This window comes from Truncatella angustata (assembly GCF_020726525.1).
Source record: "Truncatella angustata strain MPI-SDFR-AT-0073 chromosome Unknown BKA67scaffold_3, whole genome shotgun sequence".
Taxonomy (NCBI): Eukaryota; Fungi; Ascomycota; class Sordariomycetes; order Amphisphaeriales; family Sporocadaceae; genus Truncatella; species Truncatella angustata.
In genome coordinates, this window is record NW_025763383.1 from 1,204,469 (window position 1) to 1,218,778 (window position 14,310).

The 14,310-nt window shown below is 50.3% G+C and overlaps 5 protein-coding genes across 5 annotated transcripts; 3 read left to right on the top strand and 2 right to left on the bottom strand.

Annotated features, from left to right (window-relative positions):
* Positions 1 to 212: 212 nt before the first annotated feature.
* BKA67DRAFT_232031 (WSC domain-containing protein) lies at positions 213 to 3,760 on the bottom strand. The gene is made up of 3 exons (XM_046095636.1): positions 3,112 to 3,760; positions 1,676 to 3,062; positions 213 to 1,625 (listed from the first exon to the last, which is right to left on the bottom strand). Exons 1-3 carry the CDS (start codon positions 3,679 to 3,681, stop codon positions 289 to 291), a joined length of 3,294 nt encoding a protein of 1,097 aa, XP_045959539.1. The 5' UTR covers positions 3,682 to 3,760; the 3' UTR covers positions 213 to 288.
* A 2,055-nt stretch (positions 3,761 to 5,815) lies between these two features.
* On the top strand, positions 5,816 to 6,789 carry BKA67DRAFT_534208 (uncharacterized protein; the record flags this gene model as incomplete). The annotated part of the gene is made up of 3 exons (XM_046099828.1): positions 5,816 to 5,979; positions 6,041 to 6,259; positions 6,321 to 6,789. 3 exons carry the CDS (start codon positions 5,816 to 5,818, stop codon positions 6,787 to 6,789), a joined length of 852 nt encoding a protein of 283 aa, XP_045959540.1.
* A 525-nt stretch (positions 6,790 to 7,314) lies between these two features.
* BKA67DRAFT_232176 (uncharacterized protein) lies at positions 7,315 to 8,599 on the top strand. The gene is made up of 3 exons (XM_046095637.1): positions 7,315 to 7,821; positions 7,869 to 7,916; positions 8,189 to 8,599. Exons 1-3 carry the CDS (start codon positions 7,569 to 7,571, stop codon positions 8,500 to 8,502), a joined length of 615 nt encoding a protein of 204 aa, XP_045959541.1. The 5' UTR covers positions 7,315 to 7,568; the 3' UTR covers positions 8,503 to 8,599.
* On the top strand, positions 8,464 to 10,435 carry BKA67DRAFT_232208 (uncharacterized protein). Its single transcript, XM_046095638.1, has 3 exons — positions 8,464 to 8,813; positions 8,991 to 9,131; positions 9,240 to 10,435. The coding sequence occupies exons 1-3, from the start codon at positions 8,696 to 8,698 to the stop codon at positions 10,232 to 10,234; spliced, it is 1,254 nt and encodes a 417-aa protein (XP_045959542.1). The 5' UTR covers positions 8,464 to 8,695; the 3' UTR covers positions 10,235 to 10,435.
* A 968-nt stretch (positions 10,436 to 11,403) lies between these two features.
* On the bottom strand, positions 11,404 to 13,421 carry BKA67DRAFT_534210 (aromatic amino acid aminotransferase; the record flags this gene model as incomplete). Its single annotated transcript, XM_046099829.1, has 3 exons — positions 11,404 to 12,487; positions 12,551 to 13,184; positions 13,253 to 13,421. 3 exons carry the CDS (start codon positions 13,419 to 13,421, stop codon positions 11,404 to 11,406), a joined length of 1,887 nt encoding a protein of 628 aa, XP_045959543.1.
* Between the last annotated feature and the right edge of the window lie 889 nt (positions 13,422 to 14,310).

Here is a 14,310-nt window from a genome sequence, read left to right on the forward strand (position 1 = left end):
AAGCACACCAAGCCAAGATGTCCATATGCTGCCTCTTTCCGTGGTAGAGAATGTAATCTGTGTGATTTGATCATTAGTTAGATCTGGCCAAATGTAGCTAACGTCTTGTCGTATGCTATGAGCAAGCCAGTGGTGATGCCATGGTGGCTTGCGAGCAACGGCACCTATCAAGATCTGAACAATCATATTGAAGCCAAGCTGGCCTCAAGGATCTCCACCTAATATTAACATTAAGCTAGACTGAAGTCAGACTATGTCGTCCTATACACTGTGACGAATCTCTTCTTATCAGCTTGTTGAAGAGTAGACGCTTAGACGATCTCCAGCACCACAAAACTCTTTCGGGTTTCCACTACACGTCATGCTGCATTCTTCCGCAACTGTCTCCGTGCTGCCGCCGCTGAAACTGTTCCCACAATAACACTCTCGTCCATACTCTGTACCGAAATATTTAAAACCAGTGCATGACTCCGCGCATGTCTCGAGGGTCAAGTCATCGCTGCTCGTTGTCTTACTCACCAGAGCTCTCGAGCTGTTGGCTTCTGTGCGGCAGCCATCCCACATCCATTTCTCATCGATTCCCACCGTAGCCGGTTGAGATGGTCCATTTGTAGAGTTGCTAAAATACAGCTCCAATCGGCTCCCGGCGCCGCAGTATTGGTATTGGTTACCAGTACATGACATGGAGCAGTCAGACAGCGAAGCGTTAGTCGAGGACGAGGCAAGGCTGTTACCGCAGTAGCACTCGCCGCCATACTCGGTGCCGAAATAATGGTATGCCGAACAGAACGCGGCGCAAGACTCGAGGGTCATGGAGTCTGGAGATGAGGTGGATTTGGCGGATAGCGCACGCGTGCCAGTGCCCTCCATCCAACAGCCGACGAGCGCATAGGAGCCTACCGTGGGAAGGTGCTGGAGAGAAGACGAGGCAGAAGAGCTGGCCGAAGAGCTGAGGGTGGTACTGCTCGTGATGACCGTCAAAGTCGCAGTTGGCGAGGTGCTAGCCGGAGTGCCGCTGGAGGCCTGCGAACTAACAACAGAGCTGAATATGAGACTGTCTGATGAATACGTCGTTGTTAGCTGAGATTTTGATGACAAAATACTACTGCTCGAAAGCAGAACGGTGCTTGAAGGCGTGGAGCTTGAGACTATTGATGACACCGTGGAAGACGAAGAGTTCCGGGCAATGGAGTAGAGTTCGAGTCTATTGCTTCCACCACAATATTCGAGCTTACTTCCGGCACACGCCATGTTGCAGTCCCCATCGGTGGCTTTGATGCTCTTTGGGCTGAGAGCGTTGCCGCAATAGCATTCACGACCGTACTCCGCGCCAAAGTACGTAGAACCAGCACACCTCGATAGGCACAGCTCCAAAGTCATTGAATCATCGCTGTAAGCCGCCTCAGTAAGAGCGCGTCCGTCAACCTCGGTGTAGCATCCCAAGCGAGTATAGGGCGACACTGTCGGCTTAGGAGCCAGTGTGGCCGTTGGGGTTACTGTCGTCACGTAGAGTTCGATTCTGTTACCTGCGCCGCAATATTCCGTAGAGTCCCCAGAACAGACCATATTGCATTCCGAGAGAGTTACGTCTTCGCTTCCGGATGCGAGGTAATCACCACAGTAGCCTATCCTTGAATTAACTTCAATATCATTCTGAGCGGTTGTTCTTACTCACACTCGCGACCGTACTCTGTGCCCCAATAGGCATAGCCAGTACAATTTTTGGCACAGGACTCGAGTGTCATATCATTGTAAGCATAGCCTACTGCACTCAATGCACGAGACCCAGCTGGTTCTTTCTTACATCCAGCTAATATGTATCCGCCGACGCTTTGTTTATGGCCAAGTGTTGCAGCAGGCTCTGCGATAGAGCTGGTTGTCGATGACGTAGTTGGGGTAGTCGAGGAGGTTAGACTTGCTGAGGAAGTTGAAGAAGTAAGGGTCACTGAGGGAATCGTCGAAGAGCTGACATCCGACGTCGGTCCAGTTGATCCGGTGGTACACATTGAAGCCGGCGGTGCCGAAAACGAATCGCAAGAACCGCCTAAATCTGTCCCAGTATTGAAATCGTCTTTCAGAGCGTCAGATCCGCTTCCGCTAACAACGTCAATCTTAGCTGAATAAGAAAGGCTGGTATCCGTTATCTGATAGGTCGCTGTGTAAATTGTATATGACCCTACGCATGTGCCTTTAGTCATAGTTGTTGTGGTGGTACTTAAAGTAGCAACTGGATTACTACTGCTGCCGGCCTTCTCTGAAACGATCAAGTTAACAGGCAATGAATTACGATCGTTTCTCACAGCTGCAGTGACCGTGAGTGCGCCAGTTGTTTGTAAAAGACAACTCTGAGGCTTCTGAAGCAAAATGCCGTCTTGAACCGGATAGGAAGCACCGTTGTTATCAAACATTTGCTTCGTGCCGTCGGCAAAATTCAAAGCGAGAATGAATGAAGAGATACCGGCCGAAGTCGAGATCCTGAGGTCGCTTCCAAGTTGGTACCAGGCAAACGTATCATCAAATCCAGATCCGATGCCTTGTTGATTGACGGTGTAGGAGCAACCCGCCAATCTGCAGTTGCTTCCTCCACTGCGATCTTTATAGACAATGGTCATACTCGACGGCGCAGCCGACAGACCAGTAGTCCGTACACGAAACATCCCACCAAGAGTCATTGTAGTCGCACCTGGCTCCAGTGTCAATTGGAGACCGACTGGCTTAACAGTGTACGGCGCAATGGGATCTGTAAGCGTCACTTGAGGAGGCACAGCGTCGATCATCTTCTGCAGGATGGTCTTGCACACAGTTTGGAATACTTGTGGATCAGCCATGGCATTGACGGTCGCGTTTCCATCAGAAGCAAACACCCTTGCATCTGAAGCCCTCCCGTTCGTAGTCGACTGACCAACTACCAACGGGTTTGTCGTTGTATTATCGAGATACTCTGAGACAACCTTACTGTCGAAAGTAGCTACTGTGGAGTCCAAACCAGCTTCGCCATTCGGTGAGTTGGCCGGCGCAATGTTTGGAAACTGTGTCACATGAACTCCTCCAAGCGTATGTCCCTAGTCTTTGATGAGATAAGTAAGAAGTCAAGCAGTAAAAAGAACTCACACATGCGACCATCTGCACCATCTCGGTGTTATCAAACCCCATCCCCAAGAACCTTTGTTGAAAACTATAGAGACTGTTTTCAGGCTGCGGCACGCCAATATCTCCACCAGCTGTTGCGTCAACTCTTCCACCCCGAATTGGGATGGCCGGTCCACCACAAGACCTGACAGAGTAATATACACCAAGGGCGATTAGATCCGCCACACTTGAACGGGTTGTGTAATAGTTTGACATAAACTTCAACGTTGTTGTAAACCCAGGTCCTGTATTTTCACCCCTACCAACCTCGAACTGAAGAGATCCATCGAGCCCTCCTCTGCCAGTGTAGACGTTCCGCGTAGACATATCATGAAACCCTGTTCTCAACCACTCTGCTGCGTTCTGTCGGCCAGGCCCTGATGCTTCACTTGAACAGGGGACGACAGTACCACCAAAGCCACGGGCTTGGAAACCCTTTACCTGGTACATGATCTCCTCGATCTCATCAATCGTTGATGGCCATGTCGGATCTGCTCCTACGGCAGAGGCTGCGAAGAGCATGCCGCCCACAAGGCTGAACTTCAGTTGCATGGCAAAGGGCGATGAGTAAAAGACCCAGAACCTACTCGGAAAGTGAACGCAGTAAGGTATGAAAAGAAGGGTTGCAGCTCAGTGGCAACTGACATTTCTGCCGAGCATGATTGCAGGCAGTGTGGCTAATGAAACCAGGAACTGGAAACATGCCATGTTTAAGGCTCTATGAGAAAGACCCCTCCTATGGCTGTCTCATTGCCAAACATTGCACCCAGCATCGCTACTACTTCCCTAAAAGCACCATGCGGGCGCGGCTGGAACGGCTTCATTGCTTGGATCTCACGAGCCTTGTGGAGTCCGTCAGATGGAAATACGAGCACAGACAACACTAAAAGATGGCGTATAGTCAGAAGGACGAAGATTGGTCTGCCCTCTTGCAGCCGCATCGCTTCACGTGGCCGCTAATGCAAGTCAGGCACCATTACCAGGTATGCTGCTCTGTTCAATCTCGAAACGTTCGTATAGTAGGCCGTACCAGATAGCCATGTATACAAGATAAGCGGCAAGATCTGTGCAATAATGCTGTGTAGAACAATGCGCGTCATAAAGAAACAGCTTGTAATATGAACTCTGAGGTCTTGCAGACGCAAACAGACGTCGTATGATATGGCAGTCAGCAATCCTTAGTGATTATGGCGCCAACGCATACAGACTGCAGCAATAGCGGAGGTCGTATCGGGAAGCTGAGGATAAGATTTCTCTCGTGGTACCGCAGACGTCTGAGTACGACTAGCGCTAGAAATGTAGGCCGAGCCGCTCTAGGCCTCGGAAAAGCTAGAGTGTGAGGTTGCTGATATCTGCAAGTCGCATCATTGGGTGTTCAGCCTCTTTGCAAAGCTGAATGGGTATGAACTCGGGCCACACCGTGTGGTCAGCTCGCTGGGGCGTTGTCTTGCCTTGTGATCGACACCAGACGCATGGAAAGCTAGTGTGTTCAAGCCACAAAGAAGGTTTAAATCATTGTTCTAACAGGTGTTCGGCGCCGGTACCCCGTAAAGTAGCATCTGATCGTTAACGGCGTCCAAGTTGCATACGCATGGCTGTCTGCTCCGACAATAGTGCTTAAGCTTAAAATTTAGGATCGCGAGGTTGTTCCACCTCTTGGGTGAGGTCCGCAATCTGCTCAGGGGCTAGGAGCTTGTTGTTATCACCGACTCATATCAGGAATGGCACGAATCTTTCATATCAGGTTGTATTGCTTGAAGTCAACAAGCCGATGTTGGCAGCCTTTCCACATCGGCTAAAATGACTTGCTACCCATGGTAAAACATGTGACAGGGCTGAGTTGTTGTACAGCAGAATGACTTAGTAATGATTGAATGTCTGTTACTAGTCGCATTACCCCTAGATATCAAGGTTCAGATTGACTTCCTTCCGAATGTCGAACAATCCTAAGAGACATATCCGGATAAGACGAGCAACGGGCTTGCAGCTCTGCGTCCGACACCATATGCTGGGGTTCGAGGCGAATTCTTCATCGACCTCAACTACGCCAATTCCAGATATCAGACTCATGGCCCCAGTGATTGCTGAGCTCAACATCCCAAACATCAGCCTAAGTACATAGGAGCATACGGCACTTTCTCGCAGGTCTTCGTTCTTCCTTTGTATTACTGCCGAAGCTAGACCTTGGCTGGCGATTAATGCATCGTGACTATGGACGTCCGGAGCTGACGGGGGACTAGCAATCGGAGACATCGGCAAGAATAAGCTCCGTTCCAACTAAAGCCATCTCCACAAGGTCCAATTGGCCAACGAGCGCGTACGAGAGTCATTGGAAATGGATCATAACCTTGTCAATTGCGTGTGCATTTTTATGAGTATCCGTAACGGCTTCGAAAAGTTGAGATACACGGTCCACTTGTAGCGTTGTTGACAGAGCTATTGGGATCTTCAACAACTTTTCTCCATACCTTGTTCTCAGGAGTTGTTTTATTGTCGGCGGTGGACCTATTATCCTCGTCCGCGTTGTTTTGCTACAGCGTCTGAAAGACTAACTTTTTTTTATGACGAATGGAGTCGGCATAGAAACAAAGACATACACCAACTGTCACACCTCTGATTCCATAATATCTTGCCCTGCTATATACCCTCGAAACCCGACGATTCGGTCGACCGTCACACTTGCGCGATGCCTTTCCTCCAGGCGTTGACCGGCTACATCGCGCCGGTCTTCCTCATTGCCTCGCCGATCATTTCATACGCCGACCAGGCATTGTCGATGTCACGGAAAAGATCAAGCTCGGGCTTTTCGCTAGACATTCCCCTGATTATGCTAGTAGCATGCGTATTCAGGTTCGTACTTGGCATATAGTACATTCGCCCTATGTACCTTCCTGCTGACTTTAGCTATCAGGGTGTTTTACTGGTTCGGAGCGAAATACGATAACGCGTTGCTCATCCAAGCATTTACCAATATATTCATGCAAGTCATACTTCTAAAGGTTGCGTTGGATCACCGGCCGCTGCCTGCATCAAGAGGAGGAGAGGCTGGAACTCCGTTTGCTGGAGCGCAAGATGGTCTTTGGAGCATACGGAGGCCATACAACTTCTGGCAGTGGCGGTCTCCCAAGCCGTAAGTGCCGCGACGATGCCCAGTCCGCGCCGGATCACAGTTGTCGCTGACCATACAATAGCTACTGGCAGTTTCTGCTGTACATGTTTATTACGCTGACCGTGCTTGAGCTGATCGTGGCGCCCATGGATTCGCTTTATCCCACGTACTGGGGATTCTTGGGCATGGTTGGTTTATCGGTCGAGGCTACACTACCAATTCCACAAATGCTTGCAAACTACAGGTCCAAGTCCTGCAAGGGTTTTCGGGTGTCCCTTTTGGTCAGCTGGCTACTTGGAGATGCCATGAAGATGTACTGGTTCTTCACCTCGACAACAGAGATCCCATGGTCCTTTAAGCTCTGCGGTATGTTCCAAGCAGCATGCGACTGCTGCCTCGGTATCCAGTATCTGATTTATGGTGATCATGAACCCGAGGTTATTGCTCAACAATGGCCATATGCTGGTACAAAGCCACATTTACCTCGTGTGAACAGTGGAAAATCTACGCCCACAGGACGGATGACGCCTATGAGCGAGAAGATGTATTAGATATAGGGAATTGTATTAGATATATGTATCATGTCACTCGCGTCACTCCACAGTGCGTTAGTCTAGTTGAATGCTATACGTTTGAAATCAATTTTCGGCCAATCTATTAATGAAGCAGAGGCGAGTGACATTGGTATTCGTGCCATCGTTGCGCAATGACCTTATCATAGTATATTGAAAGTATGTGTGATGTGCATCAGCTCGTGTTGTTTGGGCCAAAGCAATGACCTCCGAAAGTACTGTCAGGGGTGAGCCGCTAGTTAAGTATTGTTAATAAGGTACGAAATAGTCACGGTCTGACTGACGGCTCATCACAAGTGAGTGGTAAACATACGTGTGATTAGATAATTTTACGTTATTCTGATCACTGAGAAACAGGAGTTCTCAACCGAGTTATCTGTCGCAGTGTTTGAGTATTGAAAACTTATTTCAAAGGAATAACCAGAAGTACCCACATATCAGCTTCGCTCCAGCTTGCACGCTTCACGAAATTCCAGGCTCATGGCCGCTGAATCCCAACCACCTCATCACATCAATGAAAACAAGTCAAAGCCTCACCAAAGCCTCACCTGAGCCACGAAACTCGATTATACTATTATAATTGCCGTGCAGCCCATGCCAATTGAGCACAGCTGGGCAGTCAAGAGTAACAACGTAAGTCAATGGTCCCTATGATAAGCTCCACACCAAATTCTCGCCGGAGGTCAATGCTATTCGACCCCTTCAGTTTTTGATAGTCTTTTCCTTGGTGGCATTCCGTTCAAAAGCATAATGCGGCTATGACCTGTCCTAGCTCTCGATCGTTGACTTTTCGGAAGAGCTGCGATAGAAATCCTCCAGCTGACAGATCTTCAGACCCATGCAACAGTACTGCGGCAGGGTGCGTGCTCAATACTTGCCATTCAATCTCTTGGATGCTTGATGCTCGGGAGGCTTTAACGTTTAGTGAGCCCGCAAGCTTGTTTCTACAGAAGACAACAGATTCGGTGAGGAATAATTGTCCCTACCAGAATGATCAAGGATACCCATTCGGTATGTGGGAAATTTGTACAATATGTTCTTCACTAACCACGACTTAGATTGGACTATAGTCAGAAATTACCAAGACATACTTGGACAGTCTCACAGTAAGTAGGCTTTTATTCTCAGTTCAAGATAGAAGCAACTTTGGGAGTCGAACGGCCTATATTGCTTGGACGAGATCAAAAGCCATGCTACCAAGTACAATGGCACTTTCGTAGCGTAATGTCTGGACAAATTCTCCCTTATGCACTATAATTTCATTCGCTTTGGAGTTGAGGCTGGCGTCCGGTTATGGAGGCTGACTTCAGTTGCCAATTTTTTATTCACGTCCAGCTCACCATAAACCTCATTTACCAATCGTCTAACTAATCCGGAGGAAGACAGAAACGTCGTCTAGTCCACCATCGGTTTCGAAACATACAAACTTATAAGGTCACATCACCCGTCCTCAGAAACAACAACGGGGGCCACAAGTCTGTTTCGCTAAGATTTTTTGGCCTGGGTAACATATGCGCACAGCTTTTTTGCTCCATGAAGGAAAAGCACGTCACTTGTCCACCAACATATTCACCAAACAACGCAGAGAAAACGCACTTTTTAGCTTCTTCACGTCCGAAGCTAGACACTGTGTCTGAGTGTTGCTTATTCACAGACACATCTTCACATTTTAGTCTTTCGTTCACATTCTGAATCCGCTCATCTCTTACTCCCACATTGCCTTTCTACCACCCAAGGCCAATAGCCTTTCCTTATTTAACAATAGGGAATAGCATACCCCCACAGACGCTCAATAGATACGAGGCAATAGTTTCGTGAATTCACAAACATCAATATCACTCGAACGACATAATATATATCTGTACTAGTTTCCAACTCACTCACGATGACTTCCACTCCCAAGGGCCCGAAGGCTCCCATTGCTAACTTCCGCACATACGAGGCACAAGCCCGCCTACTCGCAGCGGTCATAGCTACAGCCAAACCTAAGCTCAACTTCACCGGTAAGCTCACACTATTACAATATTATCTTATTCTTCTGCAGTTTAACTATTGCACTTGCCGGTCTCAATTTCTGCACCTGCCTTCCCGTCTTATGTTCCAGTTTGCCCGACAATTTACAGCTCCCTTTGCAAGTCACGTCCACTAAGTGCGATCGCGGACTAACTTGTGCAATTCAGCCATTGCAAAGCACATCGGTTCAGATGCATCACCGCACTCGGTGGACCACCGATTGCGCCCGATGAAACAGTTGGCGAGACTTCAAGCGAAGTACGTCGAGGAGGGCAAGGATCCCGCGGACTTGCCTGTTGACAAAGCCGGTATGGCGTAGCGTTGATTTATGCAGCATCACTTCTTTTTTTCTTCATCTACTTTCAAGATCATTACGTGAATATAGTTGCTCGGAGATATACTAATATTATTCACAGAGATCCACAAGCTCTTCGGTGAGTCCACTCCTGGTGGCCTCGAGTTTCACTTTCGCGAGGCAAAGGCTACAGGTCTCGCTCAGCAGGATGCTGTCAAAGCAGGCGAAGATCCCACTCGGGTCCCTGTCGGCCCGCAGACTCGCCATGTCGCTGCAGCTGCGAAGGCCAAGGCTCGTGGTCAAAACTCTGTGCCCAGCACGCCGTCAACCTCACGCAAGCGAAATGCATTAAAGAGCGGTGCTGCCACCACTGGTGGTCGTGTTCGAAAGCAGCAGCGTATCCACGACTTGACCGAAGATGACGTTGATTCGATCGAGGAAGATTTTGACGAGCTGGACCAGGACACTCCCAGCAAGCACTTTCCCCGCAGTGCCAGAAACCCGGCGTATGCTGTTAACAACAGCACCACGAACTCCGAAACCGATCTGACTCTGCCCACTCCGCGGCCCTATGCTCAAGTTCAGCGTGAGAACCAGGCTCGTGCCCGAGCTGAGTTTCGAGGAACTGATTCCCACGGTCAGCCCTATGGCTCCAGCACCGGCTTTGGTGCCGAAAGCTCTCATCATTCTGAGCCTCGCATGAACAATCATGCCACTCACCATCAAAGCAACTTTGAAGCTTCCAGTCAGACCTGGACAACTGCTCCTGCCAACGCTTCTTTCTATTCTGATTCCCAAGCTCGTAATAACGACGAGTTCCAGATTCTGGATGACCCGCAATTCTCATTCCCCAATCCCAACCGAAACCACACCGGCAATGGCGGTGGCAATCGTGCTCCTGTCCCGGACTTTGCGGGCATTAAGAAGGACCCCTTCGAGACATCGGGCACCGACAGCGACGTCGTGGACTTGACTCAGCCCCCTGGACATGACCAGGCACTTGGTCGCGTCGCTCAGCCCGTACTGTCGTACTCCCAGGACAGCAACCAGGGCTGGAAGATGCCTCCTCATAGCTACCAGTACGATGATGGCGACTATGGCGATGGCGAGATCTGATTGTCAACAGAAGCGATGCTCACAAGTGCATTTCATGGGATTTAGTAACGGTGTATGCGAGTCGTTATGTGGATGACCGCCAGTCTGTTGCCAGTATTTGACTGGTTTGTGGTTCACTAATATTAGTTTTCTCTTTTTCTCTTTGTTCTGGGGTTTACTTCCCACTTCTCGATCGACGAATATTGATGATCGTTCTATATATTCTTTTGTTGGTAGATAGACCCACACAATGCACATGTTTTCATACATAAATATACCAACTCTCGTGTTCCATTGTTTGGACGATCGTAGTTCCTAGAACTGGCTGAGACACGGCATGTATTAGCGTCAATAACGATGCATGCGCATGCGGTACACACATACTGAACCTCACGCTATAACTCCAAAGTCTAGAACTGATTCCACATGTCAGTCCAGCAGAAACTCCATGATATCGAGTCAAGATACTGCCACAGCGGTTTTCAAGGTTTAGGCTCTGACATCCACCATTCAGGTCGTGCCATCGGTTTCCATCTAATGTCATCATCCTCAAAACGACTGTGATGTCGACAAAATTTGGGAAGAAAAAGAAAATACTGACGTGGGAGCATAAACTTTTTAGGCTTTTATCCGTAATATTAGAGAGGCCCTGGACCAAGGTTGGCGGCGGCCGCTTGCAAGGCACTATCTGGGTTGCCGCAGCCTAATGGGTGACATGCTCGCGCAAGCCCATTCGCTACTCCCCCAATCGAGTATACGACAGTGTGTGGGGATCCGGACGTGCGAAATTTTGAATCTGGTTCTTATTTCTTGTTTCTCAATGCATGGTCGACAAGAAAGTACATGGTAATACAGCATATCCGCCAAAATTCTCTTCGACCTTGACACCAAACAGTAGCTAAGTATACTGGCGCCTTCACACAATCTATAGACAGGCCAATTTAGTAATAATTTAGTAATGTTCGTATTCCTCGTGTCGGCATTGCCCTACATCCCATGGCCTGGAGCCTTTCTAGAAACCAAGTTGTGCGTCAATCCTTGACCAGGACTCATTTCCAACCAGTCCAGTATATCGGGACTGCACTTTTGCGTTGTCAATCTGCAGAAATGGCAGGATATCGAAACACGAAGACGAGAAGATTCAAACCATGAACTCTGCGGTGGCAAGCATCAGTCCCTGCAAAATTCTCCTAACAGCCCATCACGCTTCCCAGATCTGCCACCTCATCATCATCAGCTTCCGAGGAATTGGCGTGAGGGAACCCTGAGAGGATATCCTCCAGCTCCTTGACGTCCTTGATCCGCCAGAACCTCTGCACGCCCGCCACAAACCTCTCGGAGCACAGGTCGATGTTTTCCTCGGACTCGGCAGCGAAGCAGAGGCGGAAATAAGCCCAGCCCCGCTTCTCCCTGATCTCGGGCGTGTTGCTGAACATCATTCCGGGGCTGACGAGCACCAGGTACGGCTTGCGAGTGAGCAAGATCATGAGCGCAGTCGAGAACACGGTGCCATTGAGAATGTTGCCCTCAGACCCGACCGCCTTCCAGAGTGGATGCGTCTCGTAGCGCATGTGGAGCCAAAGGAACATACCACCGCGGGGCCACCGGAAGTCGTACAGCTGCGTCTTGGTGATGACGCCCCAGTCCGCCTCGTCGTCCTTGACGGGTCGGCTCTGCTTGAGCTGGTAGGCGCCTTCTTCCAGGATGGAGGCCATCCGGTTCATACGTCGCTCGTACATGCCTCTGAGTCCTGCGAGCCAGCGGACCCAGCCGTCGACCTGCCAGCCCGAGAAGTTGTTTTTGGAGCGCGCCGAGTTGAAGCGTGCTGTCGCCTCCGGCTGGTGACCGATCAGTGCCTCGGCGAGCATGGACTGGACGAAACCGGAAGGCTGTTGTGTGCCGGACTCGCTGATGCGCACGATCCGCTCGCAGATCTCGGGCGCTGCTGTGATATATCCTACACGACATCCAGGTGCGACAGTCTTGGAGAAAGTGTCGAGGCGGACAACTCGACCGTCAACGTCCACATTCAGGAACGAAGGAGCCAAGGAGTCCAGGAAGGGGTATCCGGACTTCTTTTCCAAAGTGTTGGCAACCTGGGGCTTGGGAATTGGCAAGCCACGCGCCTTTGCCTCCTCGACGGCGGCGGAAGGGTATTGAAGGTACCAGTATGGGTCGTCCTCGATGATGACAACATCATACTTGCTACAGACGGCGTAGATCTCCTTACGACGCTCGAGTGACAATACACCGCTCGTGGGGTTGTGGCCCATCCTGTCTGCCCGTCAATATTACGACATCTGACATTATCAGATACAACATGCAGTCGAAACTTACGTCACCGTGTACATCAGATGCGGCCTCTTTCCCTTGGACGGGTCCCAGTTGGCCAGGACATCCTCTAGCCCGCCAGGGCCATCGACGGCCATGCCGCCGTCGTCCATCTCGACGGGCACGGCCTGGACGCCTCTCGGAGAAGCCTGACTCAAGACGCTGGGGTACATGAACACCTCGCTCAGCATACCCGGTCGCTCACGGATGTCGTTCTTGCCCTCGACCCAGATGTTCGTGAACAGGTCGAGCGTCTTTGACATGGCATCCGTCGCACCGACCGTCAGCGCAACATCGGGACCAGTGCGGTACGGCACGTTGGGGTGCAAGTTCTCGCGCGCGAACTGGCGAAGGAAGGACACGAGCGGCGGGTAGCCGACGGCCTGGCCATACTGCAACGCCGAGGCCAGGTCAATCTTTTTCAAGGGATCGGAAGTCTGGGCGTACGTGGGCACGGTGATGTGGGATGCGATCGAGGGGTCATCTTGCTTCTTGGTCCTCGAGGCCGAGAGAGATGCGGAAGCCAGTTGCGACGAGAGCGAGTCGGAATTCGGGTGATTCGGGGTCGGCGTCCATCTGTCGGGTCGTGCGGCTTGGGCCTCGAGTGTGTCGAAAGGGAAGAAGCGGGTGTTGGGAAGACCTGAGTAGGACGCGTAGAGTCAGTACGGGATGCCGGGTGAGCAGGGGCCGACGCAAGATAAGGCGCACCTCCTGCAAGCTGGCCGATGCCTGGGATTTGGAAGTACTTGTAGTACTGCTTCATGGCACTTGGGACGCGAGCCTTGGTCACGTCGGAAAAGTGATGGCTCATGTCCTTGGGCAGGGGCTTTGCCTCTTCGCGCCTGGCCAAGTCCTCAATCCATTGCGGTTCCTCCATGGTGGGCGATAACCTATACGACAGCAAGGGCGAAGCGAGGTGGATGAATCAGCGCAATGATTCGGGGTGAGGTTGGCTTTGGAGTTGAACTGGATGTTAGGACAGTTGAGGTGGGAAGTGCTAGAATGGGAGGGATTTGGGTCTACTGGATGGAGATGCTCTATTCGGAGCTCGAGTCCGGGGTAAGCAGTGCGTGGTCCCATGGGATCATGATGCATGTCGCCTTCCAGCGGCTTACAAATGGGAGGGCGAGCACTCCGTTTATCTTTCAACGACTTGCTGTTTTAGACAAGGGCACTAAGTTTAGAGATAACCACATGCAGCTAGTCGGCTAGTTGCAAAAAGGGAGCGATGAACGATCCTATTGGTCAATGAGGACTGAGATATGATGAGTATATCTTGCAATCGGTCGTCGAGTAAATCTTGAGCTGACTACACGTCGAACATACACTTACACTCTCTAGTATCACGAAGGAAACATGAGATTGCTTTCTCTGCAATCGAGCGTTTCTTCCTCGAAATCGCAACGTTGATTTTGCAATTTTTCGATTCTTCTTATTCCAAGTCAAGCGGTTCCAGCTATCGGTATCCAGCGGCGTCTGGGGATAGCTATTACGAAATCGTGCGTCATTCTTAGTCTATCAACCTTGAGCACAGCTGGACCATTCATATTTTTGTTATTATTATTTTTTTGGTGAGACGGCCGCGTCTTGACTTGACGTATGTCTGAGACTGGCCTCATTGGCGTATCGCATGAAACTAAATTCAATCCGACTCCGTGGTTCAAATACTGTTAGTGTCTTCATCTGGTTCCATGCATCCGCTTGACGCGTCGCCTTGGTTGAATGGCTGAATGGCGAGATTCGGCGAAATGTGCTCATCTGCTCGC

Excerpts from the sequence above, each read along its gene's own strand:
- BKA67DRAFT_232031 (XM_046095636.1), bottom strand. The coding sequence starts at position 3,681 with ATGCAACTGAAGTTCAGCCTTGTGGGCGGCATGCTCTTCGCAGCCTCT. Across the intron at positions 3,063-3,111 it reads TGGTGCAGATGGTCGCATGT|GGACATACGCTTGGAGGAGT; the intron begins GTGAGTTCTTTT and ends ATCAAAGACTAG. Across the intron at positions 1,626-1,675 it reads CACAGAGTACGGTCGCGAGT|GCTACTGTGGTGATTACCTC; the intron begins GTGAGTAAGAAC and ends ATTCAAGGATAG.
- BKA67DRAFT_232176 (XM_046095637.1), top strand. The coding sequence starts at position 7,569 with ATGACCTGTCCTAGCTCTCGATCGTTGACTTTTCGGAAGAGCTGCGAT. Across the intron at positions 7,822-7,868 it reads TGATCAAGGATACCCATTCG|ATTGGACTATAGTCAGAAAT; the intron begins GTATGTGGGAAA and ends ACCACGACTTAG. Across the intron at positions 7,917-8,188 it reads CATACTTGGACAGTCTCACA|GAAGACAGAAACGTCGTCTA; the intron begins GTAAGTAGGCTT and ends ACTAATCCGGAG.
- BKA67DRAFT_232208 (XM_046095638.1), top strand. The coding sequence starts at position 8,696 with ATGACTTCCACTCCCAAGGGCCCGAAGGCTCCCATTGCTAACTTCCGC. Across the intron at positions 8,814-8,990 it reads ACCTAAGCTCAACTTCACCG|CCATTGCAAAGCACATCGGT; the intron begins GTAAGCTCACAC and ends TGTGCAATTCAG. Across the intron at positions 9,132-9,239 it reads CTTGCCTGTTGACAAAGCCG|AGATCCACAAGCTCTTCGGT; the intron begins GTATGGCGTAGC and ends TATTATTCACAG.